This window comes from Littorina saxatilis, linkage group LG10 (genome assembly GCF_037325665.1).
Source record: "Littorina saxatilis isolate snail1 linkage group LG10, US_GU_Lsax_2.0, whole genome shotgun sequence".
NCBI classification, from domain to species: domain Eukaryota; kingdom Metazoa; phylum Mollusca; class Gastropoda; order Littorinimorpha; family Littorinidae; genus Littorina; species Littorina saxatilis.
The window spans coordinates 45,796,113-45,819,041 of record NC_090254.1 but is presented as its reverse complement, the minus strand read 5'-3'; the positions used below and the strand labels follow the sequence as shown (position 1 = coordinate 45,819,041).

Below are 22,929 nucleotides of genomic sequence, written 5' to 3'. Positions count from 1 at the left end.
AGACAGTGTGTGTAGAGAAGTGTCCCAGTAGACAGGACAACTAGACAGTGTGTGTAGAGAAGTGTCCCAGTAGACAGGACAACTAGACAGTGTGTGTAGAGAAGTGTCCCAGCCCTAATCAGGCCAGGCTCACCGTGATAGTTAACACTAGCGTAACAATAATGTACATGGCCAAGAATCTGTCAAGGAGTCCAAAAAGTGTTACAATTTTTAGACTTTTTTTTAAACCTCCTTAAATTTACATGAATAAACATCTCGGTATTCCTGTCCTTCAATTGCAGCATTTTATTTTCCAGTCAAGTGTTCGGTTTATCAAATATTTGCAGATAAAGCACAAATGACTGTATGTTACATTTACACCATAACATAATTTCAAGGTGCTGTCATTTTCTTAGGTTCAGCTTTAGGCAACTGTTTCACTATCCAATGGCTTGATGGCTGAATGTAGAGTTGATCTGTACTAAAGCAACACTTGAAAAAAGTTTCTCCTGTCTCAATATAAGCAAAATCATTTATCCGTTAGTTACTTTACACCAAAGCCCAGAATCAAAGATACAATTCAACATTTACCTATTTACACTGTTTTTAAAACAATGAAATTCTCTATGGAATTGCAGAAAAGGTTCCAGTAAATTTTCATGTCATTTGTTTTGCAAACCTTAACCTCAATAGCTCAATCATCAGGTTATTACTTAATTTGAAAAAAGCACGGTCAGCGGTGTAGACATTATTATCAAATCACCCTCTTTAAATATTTTTACACTATTTTGGTCTGCAGTTTTTTTTAGTTACAAACAAGAAATCATAACAAATCCTTTTCACGATAGAATAGTCAGGTTGGTACTCCACTACGGTACCAAATGTTAATTTTACCCATGATCTGTACGTTACTTTACACCAAACAGCAAGTACAGGGTACTGAATTTACATTTAATGGGCTATGCTCACATCAGTTAAACAGTATTTCTAACTTGTTTGTTCTAAGCTACCTGTCTCAAGTCAAAATAAAGGGTTAAATTAATGGTTGTGCCTTTTTGGTTGTGTGTACATCTTTACACAAAAGGATGGTGTAAAGTAACATACAGAAGGCTCCGAAGATCTGCAGGTCCATTTGAAGGGTAATTTCTCTTTTATTTAGCTCATAAACCCCCAACAGACTGTTATGTGCTGTTTTTAGCATTATTATGTGCTGCATATGGTCTCAGTAAAAAAACAAGGTGATGTATGTTACATTTACACCAAAATGCCCTAACAGTGGTCCTTCTGAGGTAAATTTTGTCATTCAGTGTGCTTGTTTTCATGTTGAAACAAAGGTTTGGTCTTGCTGGTTGTTCTTAAGCACTGATAAGTTATCTTCTGTCTCTAAAACAAATTCATTGTCATTTTCAAGTATTCTCAGTATGTACGTTACATTTACACCCTTGTCAGAAGGCCTCACTTAAGTCTCTCTACAAGCCAACAGGTGCAAGCACTAGGAATCCTGTGACCATAGTTTAACTACCAGGTGTCTGAGGTATAAGAAAACACACACTTTTGTGTATTATGGCATTATTTAAAGACTGTGACAAAACTTGTTTGGGCAAGTAGATACAATTTCATTTACACCAAACGCATATTTTTAACTTAGAAGTACAATTAAATTACATCAAACACAACTTTTTCGCTCAATTTAAAAAAAAATACAATCATCCTACCAAATGACTTTCCTCTGCAATGATTTTTAAGTAAGTTTGACCAGAAACATTTTGTTAAGATAGTTTCCCTTTTTTCATGATTATTTACACCAAATGTAACACACAGACCAGCTAAAAAAGAACGTTCAAAATCCAAAACCTATGTTCAGATCAAACTTTCATTAATCTAACATATGTTTCTCCATCCATTTCTGGACCTATTAAAAATTAGATTGAGATGATACCCTTATCAGTAACTTGGTTATTCAATGCCCAATGTACCATGCGTTTCGCGTAACGCCTTGTGTGCCCAAAAAGGTGCTTTTTTTCTTGAACAAAGTCAATTTTCTCAGCATCCAGACGACTGACAGACATAAATTTGGTATGGATAGAATCTGCATGAGGAATACTTCATAACTGTATTGTTTATAGTGTAGTCATTTAAAAGGTATAAAGGTGGCAGATGATGAAATATTACTATCCCAGTTTGCAGATGATATCGCCCTGTTTCTGGATGGTTCAAAACAATCTTTTTGTGCATGTATGAACGTTTTGAAGCAATTTGCCTCTATATCCGGTCTGAAAATGAATTATGAGAAAACCACGGCAGTCTGGATAGGCTCACATACAAATTGTAATATTAAATTTATGCCGGAACTTATGCTCAGTTGGAACCCTGTAACATTTAAAATTCTTGGCATTGTTTTTTCAGTCAACTTAGATGACATTATACCCCTTGATTATGAACATAAATTGGTAGAAATTGAGAATTTGTTCAGGTCCTGGTCCAGAAGAAATTTAACCCCCTTTGGAAAAATAACAGTTATTAAGAGTTTGGCGCTGTCCAAGTTAACTCATCTGTTTATGAGTTTACCAGACCCTGATGATAAGTTTTTGTTTGATTTGAAAAGGTTATTTTTTCATTTCTATGGGATGGTAAGAAAGATAGAATAAAGAGAACAACAGCATATCAGTCGTTTGAAGAGGGGGGGGGGGGCTTAAAATGGTGGACCTATTAAAAATTAGATTGAGATGATACCGTTATCAGTAACTTGGTTATTCAATGCCCAATCTACCATGCGTTTCGCGTAACGCCTTGTGTGCCCAAAAAGGTACTTTTTTCTTGAACAAAGTCAATTTTCTCAGCATCCAGACGACTGACAGACATAAATTTGGTATGGATAGAATCTGCATGAGGAATACTTCATAACTGTATTGTTTATATTGTAGTCATTTAAAAACAGAATAAAATACAAAGTAATAAAAGTATCCAGAACAGGATTTTTGCATTTGGACACCTTGACAGATTCCTGACCACATGTAACAATAACGTAACAATAACGTAACAATAATGTTACAATAACGTAACAATAATGGCCAACAACAAGACAGTGTGTGTGTGTGTGTGTGTGTGTGTGTGTGTGTGTGTGTGTGTGTGTGTGTGTGTGTGTGTGTGTGTGTGTGTGTGTGTGTGTGTGTGTAGAGAGAAGTGTTAGCCTCAGTCAAACAAGGCTGACGGTGCTCGCTGAGCACAAACACACGGCAGAGGGCTGACGGCGGACGAAGCATGTTATTAGCGGAGAAAACGATACATGTGTCATAAAACAAGCAGGTGTATGTGTGCCACCAAGCAACTTGACACGCACCCACATAAGTCATAAACAAAGCACGAGACGACTGTTCAACGCACTATCCACCATTGTCAGATTGTTTGAGATTCCCATTTCCCCTCCCCCCCACCTCCCACCTCCCCCTCCACCCCACCTCCCCCCTCCACCCCACCTGCCCACAACCCCTGACAATCGTAGATGGACCCTGGCTGTGTGAATAACTGACAGGTGATATGTTTTTCTGGTTTTACAAAGCCCTAGCACATGAGAATTGGGCTGCAAATGGATTCAGAAAGTTTAACAAAGCCCTAGCACATAAAAATTGAGCTGCAAATGGATTCAGAAAGTATTACAAATGGCACACGTCCCCTGTCCCCGGTCCCCGGTCCAAGTCGTTTCTATCGGAACCTAGTGTGCACAAGGATATGGATGCAAAATAAGCGTAGTTATTCCCCCCTCTGCTTCTGTCCCTCTGCTTCTTTCCCTCTGCTTCTTTTCCTCTGCTTCTTTCCCTCTGCTTGTGTCCCTCTGCTTCTGTCCCTCTGCTTCTGTCCCTCTGCTTCTGTCCCTCTGCTTCTGTCCCTCTGCTTCTGTCCCTCTGCTTCTTTCCCTCTGCTTCTGTCCCTCTGCTTCTGTCCCTCTGCAAACTGGAAGGCTGTTTATTTTTCGGTATACACCCAGCAACAACAAAATAACCACCCAGCAACAAGCCCGAAACCTCGATAGCTCATGGGTTGAGAAGCTACACTTTTTGGGCACTACTTTTAGGGACTAAAAAATTCTGAACGCTCAAATCTACGAAATATACATATCAGGAGCAGACAACACAAACCTACTGCATTTACACACACAACTATGACAGACTTGTTACGTCAGTGTCATCATGACACACTGTAACCCCATTTTGAGTCACACAACTATGTCAGACGTGTTACGTCAGAAAGCGCTTTGAACTTCGGATAAGGCGCTATATAAATAAAGATAATAATAAAAAAATAAAAAAAATAAAAAACACTGTAACCCCATTTTGAGTCACACAACTATGACAGACTTGTTACGTCAGTGTCATCATGACACACTGTAACCCCATTTTGAGTCGCACAACTATGACAGACTTGTTACGTCAGTGTCATCATGACACACTGTAACCCCATTTTGAGTCACACAACTATGTCAGACTTGTTACGTCAGTGACATAATTACACACTGTAACCCCATTTTGAGTCACACAACTATGTCAGACTTGTTACGTCAGTGACATAATTACACACTGTAACCCCATTTTGAGTCACACAACTATGTCAGACTTGTTACGTCAGTGACATAATTACACACTGTAACCCCATTTTGAGTCACACAACTATGACAGACTTGTTACGTCAGTGTCATCATGACACACTGTAACCCCATTTTGAGTCACACAACTATGTCAGACGTGTTACGTCAGTGACATAATTACACACTGTAACCCCATTTGTTTCACACAACTATGTCAGACTTGTTACGTCAGTGACATAATTACACACTGTAACCCCATTTGTTTCACACAACTATGTCAGACTTGTTACGTCAGTGACATAATGACACTGAAACCCCATTTTGTGTCACACAACCATGTGAACACGGGACACTTCGCATCATAATTATGATAGCACACTGCCATCTTCATGACCACTCGCTATCTGTGATGACCACTCGTTAACTGTGATGACCACTCGCTATCTGTGATGACCACTCGCTATCTGTGATGACCACTCGCTATCTGTGATGACCACTCGCTATCTGTGATGACCACTCGCTATCTGTGATGACCACTCGCTATCTGTGATGACCACTTGTTATCTGTGATGACCACTCGCTATCTGTGATGACCACTCGTTATCTGTGATGACCACTTGTTATCTGTGATGACCACTCGCTATCTGTGATGACCACTCGCTATCTGTGATGACCACTTGTTATCTGTGATGACCACTCGCTATCTGTGATGACCACTCGCTATCTGTGATGACCACTCGCTATCTGTGATGACCACTCGCTATCTGTGATGACCACTCGTTATCTGTGATGACCACTCGCTATCTGTGATGACCACTCGCTATCTGTGATGACCACTCGCTATCTGTGATGACCACTCGCTATCTGTGATGACCACTCGCTATCTGTGATGACCACTCGGTCTTTATCTCACTGACCGTCACAAATCGCAAGGTCACTCGGACACCGGGCAACGTGAGAGCATCAGATGATACCACTGACACACTGTCTAGGTGTTGCTCGTCTTTAGCTGTCCTTGTTACTAACCCTAACACTCTTGATGTCGTTACAAGCAGATGATACCACTGACATACTGTCTAGGTGTTGCTCGTCTTTAGCTGTCCTTGATACTAACCCTAACACTCTTGATGTCGTTACAAGCAGATGATACCACTGACATACTGTCTAGGTGTTGCTCGTCTTTAGCTGTCCTTGTTACTAACCCTAACACTCTTGATGTCGTTACAAGCAGATGATACCACTGACATACTGTCTAGGTGTTGCTTGTCTTTAGCTGTCCTTGATACTAACCCTAACCCTAACCTTCTTAAAGTTGTCTTGTAACCAGATGATACCAGTGTCATTGTAAATCTGCCTGTGTCTGTCTTCAAGACGTGAACTAACCCTTTAGAAACACAGCACTCTCAGACACTGCGTCTTATCACAGGGTAGTAACCCTTTAGAAACACAGCACTCTCAGACACTGCGTCTTATCACAGGGTAGTACTGAGGGTTAGGCGTAAATCAGTGCTGCAAAACATAGTGTACGTCGCCTATACACTTAGGGTTAGCTTCACTCTAGAGAACGCCTTATAGTAGAACGGGACAGAGCTTAGGGTTAGCATCACTCTAGAGAACGCCTTATAGTAGAACGGGACAGAGCTGATTTAAATCAGTGCTGCAAAATATAGTGTACGTCGCCTATACACTAAGGTTAGCTTCACTCTAGAGAACGACTTATAGTAGAACGGGACAGAGCTTAGGGTTAGCTTCACTCTAGAGAACGCCTTATAGTAGAACGGGACAGAGCTTAGGGTTAGCTTCACTCTAGAGAACGACTTATAGTAGAACGGGACAGAGCTTAGGGTTAGCTTCACTCTAGAGAACGCCTTATAGTAGAACGGGACAGAGCTGATTTAAATCAGTGCTGCAAAATATAGTGTACGTCGCCTATACACTAAGGTTAGCTTCACTCTAGAGAACGACTTATAGTAGAACGGGACAGAGCTTAGGGTTAGCTTCACTCTAGAGAACGCCTTATAGTAGAACGGGACAGAGCTGATTTAAATCAGTGCTGCAAAATATAGTGTACGTCGCCTATACACTAAGGTTAGCTTCACTCCAGAGAACGACTTATAGTAGAACGGGACAGAGCTTAGGGTTAGCTTCACTCTAGAGAACGCCTTATAGTAGAACGGGACAGAGCTGATTTAAATCAGTGCTGCAAAATATAGTGTACGTCGCCTATACACTAAGGTTAGCTTCACTCTAGAGAACGCCTTATAGTAGAACGGGACAGAGCTGATTTAAATCAGTGCTGCAAAATATAGTGTACGTCGCCTATACACTAAGGTTAGCTTCACTCTAGAGAACGCCTTATAGTAGAACGGGACAGAGCTGATTTAAATCAGTGCTGCAAAATATAGTGTACGTCGCCTATACACTAAGGTTAGCTTCACTCTAGAGAACGACTTATAGTAGAACGGGACAGAGCTTAGGGTTAGCTTCACTCTAGAGAACGCCTTATAGTAGAACGGGACAGAGCTGATTTAAATCAGTGCTGCAAAATATAGTGTACGTCGCCTATACACTAAGGTTAGCTTCACTCTAGAGAACGACGTATAGTAGAACGGGACAGAGCTTAGGGTTAGCTTCACTCTAGAGAACGCCTTATAGTAGAACGGGACAGAGCTGATTTAAATCAGTGCTGCAAAATATAGTGTACGTCGCCTATACACTAAGGTTAGCTTCACTCTAGAGAACGCCTTATAGTAGAACGGGACAGAGCTGATTTAAATCAGTGCTGCAAAATATAAAGTAGGTCCACGGTACGTGTGTTGTACTGTTAAGTATAGTGAAATGTTACACGGTGTGTGTGGTGTACTGTTAAATATAGTGAAGTGTTACACGGTGTGTGTGGTGTACTGTTAAATATAGTGAAGTGTTACACGGTGTGTGTGTTGTACTGTTAAATATAGTGAAGTGTTACACGGTGTGTGTGTTGTACTGTTAAATATAGTGAAGTGTTACACGGTACGTGTGTTGTACTGTTAAGTATAGTGAAATGTTACACGGTGTGTGTGGTGTACTGTTAAATATAGTGAAGTGTTACACGGTGTGTGTGGTGTACTGTTAAATATAGTGAAGTGTTACACGGTGTGTGTGGTGTACTGTTAAATATAGTGAAGTGTTACACGGTGTGTGTGTTGTACTGTTAAATATAGTGAAGTGTTACACGGTGTGTGTGTTGTACTGTTAAATATAGTGAAGTGTTACACGGTGTGTGTGTTGTACTGTTAAATATAGTGAAGTGTTACACGGTACGTGTGTTGTACTGTTCAATATAGTGAAGTGTTACACGGTGTGTGTGTTGTACTGTTAGATATAGTGAAGTGTTACACGGTGTAGTGTAAAACGTAGAGTAGTGTATAACAATATATAGGATGTTTGTTGGCTTGTTGTCAGACCAGCTTATTTGACCAAAAATGCTGCTCTGGTAAGAAGCAACCAAACGTCGTGTTTGTCATCATTTTGGTGGTACAAAAGTACGCACAATAATTGACAGGGAGCCGTATTTGTCATCATTTTGGTGGTACAAAAGTACGCACAATAATTGACAGGGAGCCGTATTTGTCATCATTTTGGTGGTACAAAAGTACGCACAATAATTGACAGGGAGCCGTATTTGTCATCATTTTGGTGGTACAAAAGTACGCACAATAATTGACAGGGAACCGTGTCTGTCATCATTTTGGTGGTACAAAAGTACGCACAATAATTGACAGGGAACCGTGTCTGTCATCATTTTGGTGGTACAAAAGTACGCACAATAATTGACAGGGAGCCGTGTTGTGAACGTTCTTCAGGGCCCCAAAGCGCGTCATATGTTCAAGCAATTACGTCAAACGGATGAATCAATAGAACAATGGAGCCTACCCCATGGGCCCAATACTTGCTCTTTCAGTGACCCCACAACTTGCTCTCTCAGTGACCCCACAACTTGCTCTCTCAGTGACCCCACAACTTGCTCTCTCCGTGACCCCACAAGTAGCACAGGCCAGCCAATGAATACAAATCGACATTGATCGACTCGTCGTAATAAACAATTGTTTAAACATTGTACTGTAAAGTAGGGAAACATTCAAAGAGAGAGAGAGAAAGAGAGAGAGAGAGAACGAACGAACGAACGAACTTTATTACTCAAGGATGGACCGGCACGGTTGGCCTAGTGGTAAGGCGTCCGCCCCGTAATCGGGAGGTCGTGGGTTCGAACCCCGGCCGGGTCATACCTAAGACTTTAAAATTGGCAATCTAGTGGCTGCTCCGCCTGGCGTCTGGCATTATGGGGTTAGTGGTAGGACTGGTTGGTCCGGTGTCAGAATAATGTGACTGGGTGAGACATGAAGCCTGTGCTGCGACTTCTGTCTTGTGTGTGGCGCACTATATGTCAAAGCAGCACCGCCCTGATATGGCCCTTCGTGGTCGGCTGGGCGTTAAGCAAACAAACAAACAAACAAACAAACTCAAGGATGGAGATTTTAGGCTCACGCCTGGTCTTACAATCTGTCCCTGCTAAACTAAGACATAAAAATAAAGACAATAAAAGGACAATTGTCAATCGCAATCATACAGTATTACTAATTACAACATTACCTATACGAATACATAATGCATGATAGAACATTGAAATGTACATGTATGTCAATATAATACAAAGGAAAAGAAAAGTCGACTCGCACACACACGCGCGCCGCAACACACACACACGCACACACACACACACACACACACACACATACACACACACACACACACACACACACACACCTACACACACACACAAACACATATGCGCACACACACACACACACACAGATACGCACGCACACACACATACACACGCAGACACACACACACACACACACACACACACACACACACACACACACACACACACACACACACACACAAAAACTTCATCATCATCATCATCATCATCATCATCATCATCATCATCATCATCATCATCATCATCATCATCATCATCATCATCATCATCATCATCGTCGACATCATTATCATCATCAACAAAATATATAGAGGTTAGTGATAGCAATGCATTCTTGCTAGAAACAGCTTCAGAATGTAACTGTTCGTGACAACAGATATTTGCGAAGCTGCGCTTTGAAGTGTTTAATCGTGCTTGACCCCTTTATCTCACATGGTAGCGAATTCCAAATTGTTGAGCCCGAAAACGCTAAACTAGTTTTATATAAATCGATACGGGGTAGCGGGGAAATTAATTTGTTTGAGCCATATCTGTCTGTTGCTTTCTGAAATAATGATCGCATGTACTGTCGGTTCTCGTTTATTTTGAACCTTAAACATTAAAAGCGCCTTATTAAATAACTGATCTTTAAGTAATAAAAAATTAAGGCTGCTAAGCTTTTGATCTGTTGATGTTTGCGGACCCGGCATGATAACTTTAGCTGCGGAACGGTGAAGAGAATTTACTTTTAACATAGAGGGGGAATCGAGACGAGGGTCGTGGTGAATGTGTGTCTGTGTGTGTGTCTGTGCATGTGTGTGTGTAGAGCGATTCAGACTAAACTACTGGACCGATCTTTATGAAATGTTACATGAGAGTTCCTGGGTATGATATCCCCCAGACGATTTTTTCTTTTTTTCGATAAATGTCTTTTATGACGTCATATCCGGCTTTTTGCAAAAGTTGAGGCGGCACTGTCACACCTTCATTTTTCAATCAAATGGATTGAAATTTTGGCCAAGCAATCTTCGACAAAGGCCGGACTTCGGTATTGCATTTCAGCATGGAAGCTTAAAAAATAATTAATGACTTTGATCATTAAAAATCTGAAAATTGTAATTATAATTATTTTTTTATAAAACGATCCAAAATTACTTTTATTTTATTCTTCATCATGTTCTGATTCCAAAAACATATAAATATGTTATATTCGGATTCAAAACAAGCTCTGAAAATTAAAAATATAAAAATTATGATAAAAATAAAATGTCCGAAATCGTTTTAAAAACAATTTCATCTTATTCCTTGTCGGTCCCTGATTCCAAAAACATATAGATATGATATGTTTGGATTAAAAACACGCTCAGAAAGTTAAAACGAAGAGAGGTACAGTAAAGCGTGCTATGCAGCACAGCGCAACCGCTACCGCGCTAAACAGGCTCGTCAGTTCAACTCCGTTTTGCACAAGCGGCGGACTACGGTCATTGTGAAAAAATGCAGTGCGTTCAGTTTCATTCTGTGAGTTCCACAGCTTGACTAAATGTAGTAATTTCGCCTTACGCGACTTGTTTTAAGTGAACATCGCTACAACCATCCCAAAGTGTAGATGCATAATTCAGATGAGGTAAAATATGACCAAAATAAAACAACTTGAGTGCTGAGGTATCAGCGTAATGCTTTAATTTGGAGAGAAGGAACACATTTTTAGATAAGGTTTTGGAGAGAGAGAGAGAGAGAGAGAGAGAGAGAGAGAGAGAGAGAGAGAGAGAGAGAGAGAGAGAGAGAGAGAGAGAGAGAGAGAAAGCGAGAGAGAGAGAAAGAGAGAGAGAAAAAAGAGAGTGAAAGAGAGAGAGAAAGAGAGAGAGAAATAGAGAGAGAGAAAGAGAGAGAGAAAGAGAGAGAGAAAGAGAGAGAGAGAAAGAAAGAGAGAGCGAGAGAGAGAGAGAAAGAGAGAGAGAAAGAGAGAGAGAGAAAGAGAGAGAGAAAGAGAGAGAGAGAAAGAGAGAGAGAGAGAAAGAGAGAGAGAGAAAGAGAGAGAGAGAGAAAGGAGGTATTACACACCGGTACGACCGAACTAATGTATCAATAAATTACTGTTGTGCAGCGCGCGGGTTGAAAGAATACCCTATACCTCGGAGATATACCTTCACTCGGTCTCAACGACGTCACGTGACATGTTATATGGTGGAAGAGAATGCTGTCGCTTATTTTCCACCCTCAGTTCGGTAAGACTGAAACGATGCTCAGTCACGGAAAGAACTATCCAAACTTGCAAGCACAGCCGCGGTTGTCCTGTAAGTTCCCGATCCATGTTAAACCCTCATCCTCAAAAGGAAAATAAGCGACAGCATTCTCTTCCACCATATACATGTAACATGTCACGTGACGTCGTTGAGACCGAGTGAAGGTATATCTCCGAGGTATAGGGTATTCTTTCAACCCGCTGCACAACAGTAATTTAAACGTTACCTTAGTTCGGTCGTACCGGTGTGCAATGGGTGGAGAAAGAGAGAGAGAAAGAGAGAGAGAAAGAGAGAGAGAGAGACAGAGACAGAGACAGAGACAGAGAGAGACAGACAGCCAGACAGACAGACAGAGCGGGAGTGCGGCAGGAGCCAAGATGGCAGCGTTACCTCTGCGAGAGGAACAGCCCGAGGTCGGAGTCTGAGAGGTTGGAGAGGTCGAAGGGGGAGAGGGAGAGGGAGGGGGACACGGGGGAGAGGAAGGGGGAGGGGGACACGGGGGAGAGGGGTACGTGCGTGGTCAGCAACATGGTGTCCGGCTCCGGCAGTCGCACCCCCTCCACCGCCAGCATCGGGAGTCCCGTGGGGGACAGTGTGACGTCACTCCTATAGGGGACAGTGTGGCTGGCACGGGACACTCGGTGATAATAGTGTGGTGGGGGGTGGTGATGATGATGGGACAACGTGATGACACGGAACGACCCTGGTGCCTCACGCCCTGGATGTATGGATGGAAGTGTCCTTCTCGAAAGCCCCTTCACACTCGCCGCACTGACTGGATGAGATGCACTAACTGCTCCCCTAGATCCTCAGTTCCTCACAAAGGGAGACAAACAGCCCCGGAGTGAATGGGTGCGAGGTGCTCCAGTCTTCACGACCGTCGCGTAAGGTGAACAAAAAGTGTATTGGCAGCGACTAGTCATAAAACATTCACTGTTTAAGGACCGTAATATGTTGAATGTGTTGATTTTACAGTCTGTGTTTTATGGCGCAGTGTCCACACACAGGACATGGACGGTGCGGTGTAACACGGAGCTGTCTTTCAATACCCTCACTCGCGGCCCAAACGGCGATGACAAATTAATGACGTACGGAAATTGAAGTTGGACAAAAACTGATTCCACTTAAATTGTTTCGCGCTGCCACGTGGACAGTCGGCAGATGAGACACGCAAAGTCGGCACAGTTATGTTCCAACAGTGATGTTCCAACAGTTATGTTCCAACAGTCATTTCCCCACCGTTATTTCCCCAAGCTTGTTTTCCGTGATAAAGCTTTCCCAGCGGTCTGAGAAGGATTGAATCGGGAACCGTATAATGACGGAAGTTCACACAGCAAGTTAGCAGGTTGTCGCGGAATCCTCGCGTGATGAACTATTTCAATCCCTTGTCACACATACAGCCAGCAGAAGGGGAAGGGGGGAGGGAGAGGGAGGGGGTACGAGGAACGTTGAGTGATTCTGGTAGCAGACGATTCAGTGCTTGAATGATTCAAGTAGAAGCTAGATGACTGTTTTTGAGTGATTCTGGTAGCAGACGATTCAGTGCTTGAATGATTCAAGTAGAAGCTAGATGACTGTTTTTGAGTGATTCAAGTAGAAGCTAGATGACTGTTTTTGAGTGATTCAAGTAGAAGCTAGATGACTGTTTTTGAATGATTCAAGTAGAAGCTAGATGACTGTTTTTGAGTGATTCAAGTAGAAGCTAGATGACTGTTTTTGAGTGATTCAAGTAGAAGCTAGATGACTGTTTTTGAGTGATTCAAGTAGAAGCTAGATGACTGTTTTTGAGTGATTCAAGTAGAAGCTAGATGACTGTTTTTGATTCGGGTCGCGGACGAAGCGAGGACCGCTACTGTATTAGAGAGAACAAGGTTTTCCACTGACGATACTGTTACTCATAACTGTCCCCTAACGCAGCAGATTGTGTTTTTTCTTTGACACCAGAGCACTTTGTTGTTTCCCTTCCGTCTCTCCACACGTGTGACCTCTAGGCGGCGTTGACCAGAATACACGCGGGTAGCTTATCTTGACGTACATCGGTCATCATCCCCGTGCTTCTGTGTGAACCACACACACACACACACACACCAGTGACTCAGTGCAGACTGATTCTGCCAGACTTGTAGAGCATCACTTTCAGGGCACAACTTGAGTCTTGTAGAACGTCACTTTCAGGGCACAACTTGAGTCTTATAGAGCGTCAATTTCAGGGCACAACTTGAGTCTTGTAGAACGTCACTTTCAGGGCACAACTTGAGTCTTGTAGAACGTCACTTTCAGGGCACAACTTGAGTCTTATAGAGCGTCACTTTCAGGGCACAACTTGAGTCTTGTAGAACGTCACTTTCAGGGCACAACTTGAGTCTTATAGAGCAGGGCACAACTTGAGTCTTATAGAACGTCACTTTCAGGGCACAACTTGAGTCTTGTAGAGCGTCAATTTCAGAGCACAACTGGAGTCTTATCATTAGAGCGTCACTTTCAGGGAAGAACGTTAGTGGCCGTGATTTTCGACAGCTCTGTCAGTGCCGTTAAGCAACACAGCACTGACGATCAAGGTCCACGCTCCGAATGTTGCGGACAGAATTAAGGCAGAAGATGTTGTGAGGCGGCGAGCCGCGTTGTGTTTGTGACAGTTCTGTATGAGCGTATCACCCACCACTCTCCACACCCTCCCCCACTCCAAACACCCCTCCCCCACCTCACCCCGGGTAGAGGGACTGACAGATGAAGCAGCGCCGTGATCCCGCGAGCCGGCGTCGCCTGGTTGATAGGTAAACCCTCTGAGGCCGGCCGTTTGCTCGCCAAGCGATTATGACGAGGCAGACATATCTATGGACGAGCCACTGGGTGTGTGAATAGTCAGGCAGTGGGGGGCTGGTTGTACCCTAACCCGCCTCTGCTGGGGTCCCGTTAGGTTGTACCCAAACGAGGATAGAGCGACTGGCAGAGAACAACGACAACCTTGCTACCCTTACCTAAAACAAAGGACTTGAACCACTTGAGACGCACTTTCGCTTTCACCGTTGGAGTCATGGAAATCAGTATACTGTGTCAGGATTGTCAGGATTTTTGAAGCACAGAATAGAAGTTGTATGGAATCAGTACCGTGTCAGGAGTGTGGAAGCAGAGCATTGTATGAAATCACATGACTGCATGCAGTGCACCCTCTTTGACCAGAAACACGTGCAGTGGAAGGGTAGTGACCATGCGGCACTGGGATGTGTCGAAGATCTCTGAGTAATACGCGGCAGAGATACCAGTCAGTTGGAGATACTGAGAGTAAAGTCAAACCGTCACTGTCGCTCTCTCTATTCCGCGAGATATTTTCCACGACCGCTTTTTCTCCCTCTTTCTCCTTGTCAGCAGTGTCGATACAGGAAGCCTAACGTCGGGCGCGTAGTGTGTGATATGTTAGGCCTCCGTTCATTGAAATGTATGGTACGGGAGACGAGCCATACGCTAGGCGTACATATATATATATATATAGTCCGCCCCTCTGTCTCTCTCCCTAGGCGCGGGTATGGGTAGGATTGAAGGGACACGGGTAGATATCGCTGGGGGTGTAGGTATGGGGTATGGGTAGGATTTAAAGCTGTGGTCTATTTATGACTTTCCGGGGCTACGAGGTTGAAAAATAGGGATACAATCATGTACAGAATTCTGTACAGCAAACGCTACCCGAAACCCCACCTATACGGCGTGTATGACCTTGAGAGCTTCAGTCAACGCTAGAATTTTGCAGGGATAACATCCGTTTTGCTCTCTCAAGACTGATCATATTTTATCTTCAAGAGAGATCAAGGGGAAAAAATAAACGCCCCGGCGAAGATTCGAACTCTCGACCTCGAGACTTCGTGTCTCATGTCCTAACCACTAGGCTACTGCGCCAATTGAGAAAAAGAAGGAAAAACATTGATATAAATTCATGTTATGTTATTCTTGAAGCAGCATGATTTATATCTCTATCCGCCCATTGTTCAGAAGTGAATACATGTATAACTATTTCTTAGATGTCTGTTTTCAACTGCACAGAGCTTTGGAGAGATTCAATTACTGTTCTTGTCATTTTTCTTGCATGTTGTAAATAGAGATATCGCAGCTATTTGCATGGCGCGAATGTCGTGTAGCATGACGGTGTAAACATGTACTGCGATTCCGTGAAACATGTTTGCCAATAAAGGCAAATTTTAATGGCAATTTTGACGTTTTTGCAACGCATGAATGGGGAATTCAAGTGTAGAATGATATAAAATTATCTCTCTTTTTTTTAAAATCTTTGACAACACTGGTGAAGTGGCCTAGCGGTTAGGACATCGGCCCCGACATTTCGAAGCCCCGAGGCCTTCGAGTTCGAATCCCTGCCAAGTCGTTTATTTTTTATGCTCGATCCTTCTTGACAAATATGCTCAGCTCTGAGAGAGCAAACCGGATGTTACCACTGCAAAATTCAAGCGTTGACTGAAGCTCTCAAGGTCATACACGCCGTATAGGTGGGGTTTCGGGTAGCGTTTGTTGTACAGAATTCTGTACATGATTTTATCCCTATTTTTTAACCTCGTAGCCCCGGAAAGTCATAAATAGACCACAGCTTTAAGGAGTGCGGGTACGTATTTCTGGGTCTTTGTTTGTTTGTTTGCTTAACGCCCAGCCGACCACGAAGGGCCATATCAGGGCGATGCTGCTTTGACATTTAACGTGCGCCCCACACAAGACAGAAGTCGCAGCACAGGCTTCCTGTCTCACCCAGTCACATTATTCTGACACCGGACCAACCAGTCCAAGCACTAACTCCATAATGCCAGACGCCAGGCGGAGCAGCCACTAGATTGCCAATTTTAAAGTCTTAGGTATGACCCGGCCGGGGTTCGAACCCACGACCTCCCGATCACGGGGCGGACGCCTTACCACAAGGCCAACCGTGCCGGTGTATTTCTGGGTGGTGTGGGCACTGGGAATAAATGGTCTTGTAGAAAAGCCTGAACAAATCTAGATCTTCAGTGGTCAACATGGTCACATCCAAGCAGGAATGAATATTCCAATAAAACTTGACGTCAGTCGCTGACTTAAAGAAAAAATAGGCCCTCAGATCGCTCCGAAAGTTATACCTAAAGAAAGTTATACCTTAAGTTTCTGCGTTACAAATAATGGATCCGCGCAGGAGGACAGCTTTCACTTTGCAAAGGGAGGTGTGATTGAATTAAGGGTGAAGACGTCTCAGTGAGGATCCACTCACTTTGATTGAATAAAGGGTGTAGACGTCTCAGAGAGGATCCACTCACTTTGATTGAATTAAGGGTGCAGACGTCTCAGTAAGGATCCACTCACTTTGATTGATTTAAGGGTGTAGACGTCTCTGTGAGGATCCACTCACTGTAATTGAATTAAGGGTGTAGACATCTCAGTGAGGATCCACTCACTTTGATTGAATTAAGGGTGTAGACGTCTCAGTGAGGATCCACTCTATGTAATTGAATTAAGGGTGTAGACGTGTCAATGAGGATCCACTCACTTTGATTGAATTAAGGGTGTAGACGTCTCAGTGAGGATCCACTCACTTTGATTGAATTAAGGGTGTAGACGTCTCAGTGAGGATCCACTCACTGTAATTGAATTAAGGGTGTAGACGTCTCAGTGAGGATCCACTCACTTTGATTGAATTAAGGGTGTAGACGTCTCAGTGAGGATCCACTCACTGTAATTGAATTAAGGGTGTAGACGTCTCAGTGAGGATCCACTCACTTTGATTGAATTAAGGGTGTAGACGTCTCAGTAAGGATCCACTCACTTTGATTGAATTAAGGGTGTAGACGTCTCAGTGAGGATCCACTCACTTTGATAGAATTAAGGGTGTAGACGTCTCAGTGAGGATCCACTCACTTTGATAGAATTAAGGGTGTAGACGTCTCAGTGAGGATCCACTCACTTTGATAGAATTAAGGGTGTAGACGTCTCAGTGAGGATCCACTCACTTTGATTGATTCAGGGCTGGTTCTAGAAAGACTATAACTAGGAAAGGCATGCCGGGAAGATGGGGAATGGGGCAGGAAGGAGGAGGAGGGGGGGATGCTGGTTCCAGAAAGACTATAACTAGGAAAGGCATGCCGGGAAGATGGGGAATGGGGCAGGAAGGAGGAGGAGGGGGGGATGCTGGTTCCAGAAAGTCGATAACCAGGAACGGAGTGCCCGGATGTCCGTCGCACGGGTAGCAGCTGGTTCTACCTGTCTCTGTACGCGTCAGGTCTTTTATACAAGCACGTGTCGCAACTTCCTCACAGGATTGAGGGCCGCAGTATCATCTTACGACCTGTATCATCTTACGGCCTGTATCCCTCACCTCGCGGCGACAGCTGTGTGCTGTGAACTGTGATCTGGGCACTGACTTTTGTCCGGCAGTATTCTAACACGTCACTGACTTCTATTCGTTGTCTGTTACCTCTGTCCTGTGTCCTGTCTGTTACCTCTGTCCTCTCTGTTACCTCTGTCCTGTGTGATGTCTGTTACCTCTGTCATATGTCTGTTACCTCTGTCCTGTGTGATGTCTGTTACCTCTGTCCTGTGTGATGTCTGTTACCTCTGTCATATGTCTGTTACCTCTGTCCTGTGTGATGTCTGTTACCTCTGTCCTGTGTGATGTCTGTTACCTCTGTCCTGTGTGATGTCTGTTACCTCTGTCATATGTCTGTTACCTCTGTCCTGTGTGATGTCTGTTACCTCTGTCATATGTCTGTTACCTCTGTCCTGTGTGATGTCTGTTACCTCTGTCCTGTGTGATGTATGTTACCTCTGTTCTGTGTCCTGTCTGTTACCTCTGTCCTGTGTGATGTCTATTACCTCTGTCCTGTGTGATGTGTGTTACCTCTGTCCTGTGTGATGTCTGTCACCTCTGTCCTGTGTGATGTCTGTTACCTCTGTCCTGTGTGATGTGTGTTACCTCTGTCCTGTGTGGTGTCTGTTACCTCTGTCCTGTGTGATGTCTGTTACCTCTGTCATATGTCTGTTACCTCTGTCATATGTCTGTTACCTCTGTCCTGTGTGATGTCTGTTACCTCTGTCCTGTGTGATGTCTGTTACCTCTGTCCTGTGTGATGTCTGTTTCTGTCCTGTGTGATGTCTGTTACCTCTGTCCTGTGTGATGTCTGTTACCTCTGTCCTGTGTGATGTCTGTTACCTCTGTCCTGTGTGATGTCTGTTACCTCTGTCCTGTGTGATGTCTGTTACCTCTGTCCTGTGTCCTGTCTGTTACCTCTGTCCTCTCTGTTACCTCTGTCCTGTGTGATGTCTGTTACCTCTGTCCTGTGTGATGTCTGTTACCTCTGTCCTGTGTGATGTCTGTTACCTCTGTCCTGTGTGATGTCTGTTTCTGTCCTGTGTGATGTCTGTTACCTCTGTCCTGTGTGATGTCTGTTACCTCTGTCATATGTCTGTTACCTCTGTCCTGTGTGATGTCTGTTACCTCTGTCCTGTGTGATGTCTGTTTCTGTCCTGTGTGATGTGTGTTACCTCTGTCCTGTGTGGTGTCTGTTACCTCTGTCCTGTGTGATGTCTGTTACCTCTGTCCTGTGTGATGTCTGTTACCTCTGTCCTGTGTGATGTCTGTTACCTCTGTCCTGTGTAATGTCTGTTTCTGTCCTGTGTGATGTCTGTTACCTCTGTCCTGTGTGATGTCTGTTACCTCTGTCCTATGTGATGTCTGTTTCTGTCCTGTGTGATGTTTGTTACCTCTGTCCTATGTGATGTCTATTACCTCTGTCCTATGTGATGTCTGTTACCTCTGTCCTATGTGATGTCTGTTACCTCTATCATATGTGATGTCTGTTACCTCTGTCCTGTGTGATGTCTGTTTCTGTCGCTGTGTGATGTCTGTTACCTCTGTCCTATGTGATGTCTATTACCTCTGTCCTATGTGATGTCTGTTACCTCTGTCCTATGTGATGTCTGTTACCTCTGTCCTGTGTGATATCTATTACCTCTGTCGCTGTGTGATGTCTGTTACCTCTGTCCTATGTGATGTCTATTACCTCTGTCCTATGTGATGTCTGTTACCTCTGTCCTATGTGATGTCTGTTACCTCTATCATATGTGATGTCTGTTACCTCTGTCCTGTGTGATGTCTGTTACCTCTGTCCTGTGTGATGTCTGTTACCTCTGTCCTGTGTGATGTGTGTTACCTCTGTCCTGTGTGATGTCTGTTTCTGTCCTGTGTGATGTCTATTACCTCTGTCCTGTGTGATATCTATTACCTCTGTCCTATGTGATGTCTGTTACCTCTGTCCTATGTGATGTCTGTTACCTCTGTCCTGTGTGATGTTACCTCTGTCCTGTGTGATGTCTGTTACCTCTGTCCTATGTGATGTGTGTTACCTCTGTCATGTGTGATGTCTGTTACCTCTGTCCTATGTGATGTGTGTTACCTCTGTCCTGTGTGATGTCTGTTACCTCTGTCCTGTGTGATGTCTGTTACCTCTGTCCTGTGTGATGTCTGTTACCTCTGTCCTATGTGATGTGTGTTACCTCTGTCCTGTGTGATGTCTGTTACCTCTGTCCTGTGTGATGTCTGTTTCTGTCCTGTGTGGTGTCTGTTACCTCTGTCCTGTGTGATGTCTGTTACCTCTGTCATATGTCTGTTACCTCTGTCCTGTGTGATGTGTGTTACCTCTGTCCTGTGTGATGTCTGTTTCTGTCCTGTGTGATGTCTGTTTCTGTCCTGTGTGATGTCTGTTTCTGTCCTGTGTGATGTCTGTTTCTGTCCTGTGTGATGTCTGTTTCTGTCCTGTGTGATGTCTGTTACCTCTGTCCTATTGATGTCTATTACCTCTGTCCTATGTGATGTCTGTTACCTCTGTCCTATGTGATGTCTGTTACCTCTGTCCTGTGTGATGTCTGTTACCTCTGTCCTGTGTGATGTCTGTTACCTCTGTCCTGTGTGATGTCTGTTACCTCTGTCCTGTGTGATGTCTGTTACCTCTGTCCTGTGTGATGTCTATTACCTCTGTCCTGTGTGATGTGTGTTACCTCTGTCCTGTGTGATGTCTGTCACCTCTGTCCTGTGTGATGTCTGTTACCTCTGTCCTGTGTGATGTCTGTTACCTCTGTCCTATGTGATGTGTGTTACCTCTGTCATGTGTGATGTCTGTTACCTCTGTCCTATGTGATGTGTGTTACCTCTGTCCTGTGTGATGTCTGTTACCTCTGTCCTATGTGATGTCTGTTACCTCTGTCCTGTGTGATGTCTGTTACCTCTGTCCTGTGTGATGTGTGTTACCTCTGTCCTGTGTGATGTCTGTTACCTCTGTCCTATGTGATGTCTGTTACCTCTATCATATGTGATGTCTGTTACCTCTGTCCTGTGTGATGTCTGTTTCTGTCCTGTGTGATGTCTGTTACCTCTGTCCTGTGTGATGTCTGTCACCTCTGTCCTGTGTGATGTCTGTTACCTCTGTCCTGTGTGATGTCTGTTACCTCTGTCCTATGTTTTGTCTGTTACCTCTGTCCTGTGTGATGTGTGTTACCTCTGTCCTGTGTGATGTCTGTCACCTCTGCCGTAACGATTGTATGTTGTTTAACTTGCTCTGAACAGCAAATTCACTTTACTGATGACCGTGACGAATGATGATATTTCACGCACCCTGCAGTATATCTAGCGAGGGCCGAACACTGACGATGTTTATTCATGGAGTGGGACTGAGCGAGTCGGACACCAGTCGCGGCACACCGGGGGCAAGGACTGAATCTCTCACGCTCATTACGTCGTGTGGGTCAAGTTCTCCTGTAAAATATACAGCATAATAATGTGTGTGTGTGTGTGTGTGTGTGTGTGTGTGTGTGTGTGTGTGTGTGTGTGTGTGTGTGTGTGTGTGTAAGTGTGTGTGTGTGTGTGTGTGTTTGTGTGTGTGTGTGTGTGCAGAAGAATAACTTTGACTAGTTGCTGATAACAGAGATGCAACTGGACACACAGAGTGTTGACTGAGATCCTCGCTGTGCGTGAGAAACACGACCCTGATCAAACAGACCGCGACACCGGGGGTACACCGGGGGTACACCGGGCTTACGAGCGGAACGAAGACACGCACCTTATTTCTCCCCACGAACCTTACTCGTCTTCTTACCACAGACACGGGCCTTTCACCCCAACCACACAGTATGAAGGGCATAGGCTGCTTGTTATGATAGACACGTGCCTATAACCCCTACATGACATTATAAAGGGCATAGGCTGCTTGTTATGATAGACACGTGCCTATAACCCCTACATGACATTATAAAGGGTATAGGCTGCTTGTTATGATAGACACGTCCCTATAACCCCTACATGACATTATGAAGGGTATAGGCTGTTCGTTATGATAGACACGTGCCTATAACCCCTACATGACATTATAAAGGGTATAGGCTGCTTGTTATGATAGACACGTGCCTATAACCCCTACATGACATTATAAAGGGTATAGGCTGCTTGTTATGATAGACACGTGCCTATAACCCCTGCATGACATTATAAAGGGTATAGGCTGCTTGTTATGATAGACACGTGCCTATAACCCCTGCATGACATTATGAAGGGTATAGGCTGCTTGTTATGATAGACACGTGCCTATAACCCCTACATGACATTATAAAGGGTATAGGCTGCTCGTTATGATAGACACGTGCCTATAACCCCTACATGACATTATAAAGGGTATAGGCTGCTCGTTATGATAGACACGTGCCTATAACCCCTACATCTATCTATATATATATATACGACTTGTGTCTGTCTGTGTGTGTGTGTGTGTGTGTGTGTGTGTGTGTGTGTGTGTGTGTGTGTGTGTGTGTGTGTGTGTGTGTGTGTGTGTGTGTGTGTGTGTGTGTGTGTGTGCGCGCGATGCACGGCCAAAGTTCTCGATGGATCTGCTTCAAATTTGGTGGGCATATTCAGGTACACCCGGGACAGGACACAACCTGGTCGATATTTCAACACGTGCTCTCAGCGCGCAGCGCTGAACCGATTTTGGTTCCACCTCAGCTACCCGGGCCCCCATACCGACACACCAAAGCCGCTAGACCACATCACAACGCCAAAGTTCTCGGTGGATCTTTTTCAAATTTGGACACCGTATTCAGCTACACCCCGGACACAATATCATCGATGAGATATTTCAACACGTGCTCTCAGCGCGCAGCGCTGAACCGATTTTGGTTTTTCTGTTCATTTCACCATTCCCAGTAACTCTTCCTTATCTTCTCCAGTGTTTTGCGTTGATCTCCCTTCCTTCGTGTGGCTTCAATCCATATTCCCGTTTCCACGTTACTATTTTTAGAATGTCACTGCGCTGTCCAGAACGCTTCCCTTGCACCCGTAAGTTGTTCTTACTGTCAAAGTGAAAAGGTCGAAT

The 22,929-nt window shown here is 44.0% G+C and overlaps 1 protein-coding gene across 3 annotated transcripts in view; it reads right to left on the bottom strand.

Annotated features, from left to right (window-relative positions):
- Positions 1-22,929, bottom strand: part of LOC138978952 (receptor-transporting protein 3-like) — a 294,059-nt gene that overhangs the window by 226,488 nt on the left and 44,642 nt on the right. Inside the window, exon 1 of one of the 3 annotated variants that reach the window (XM_070351764.1) lies at positions 11,942-14,233. The exons of the other annotated variants lie outside the window; for them this stretch is intronic. Coding sequence (XP_070207865.1) covers positions 11,942-12,123 — 182 coding nt within the window. The 5' untranslated portion in view covers positions 12,124-14,233. Of the gene's footprint in view, positions 1-11,941; positions 14,234-22,929 lie in introns of those variants that run through there. 3 annotated transcript variants of the gene reach the window in all.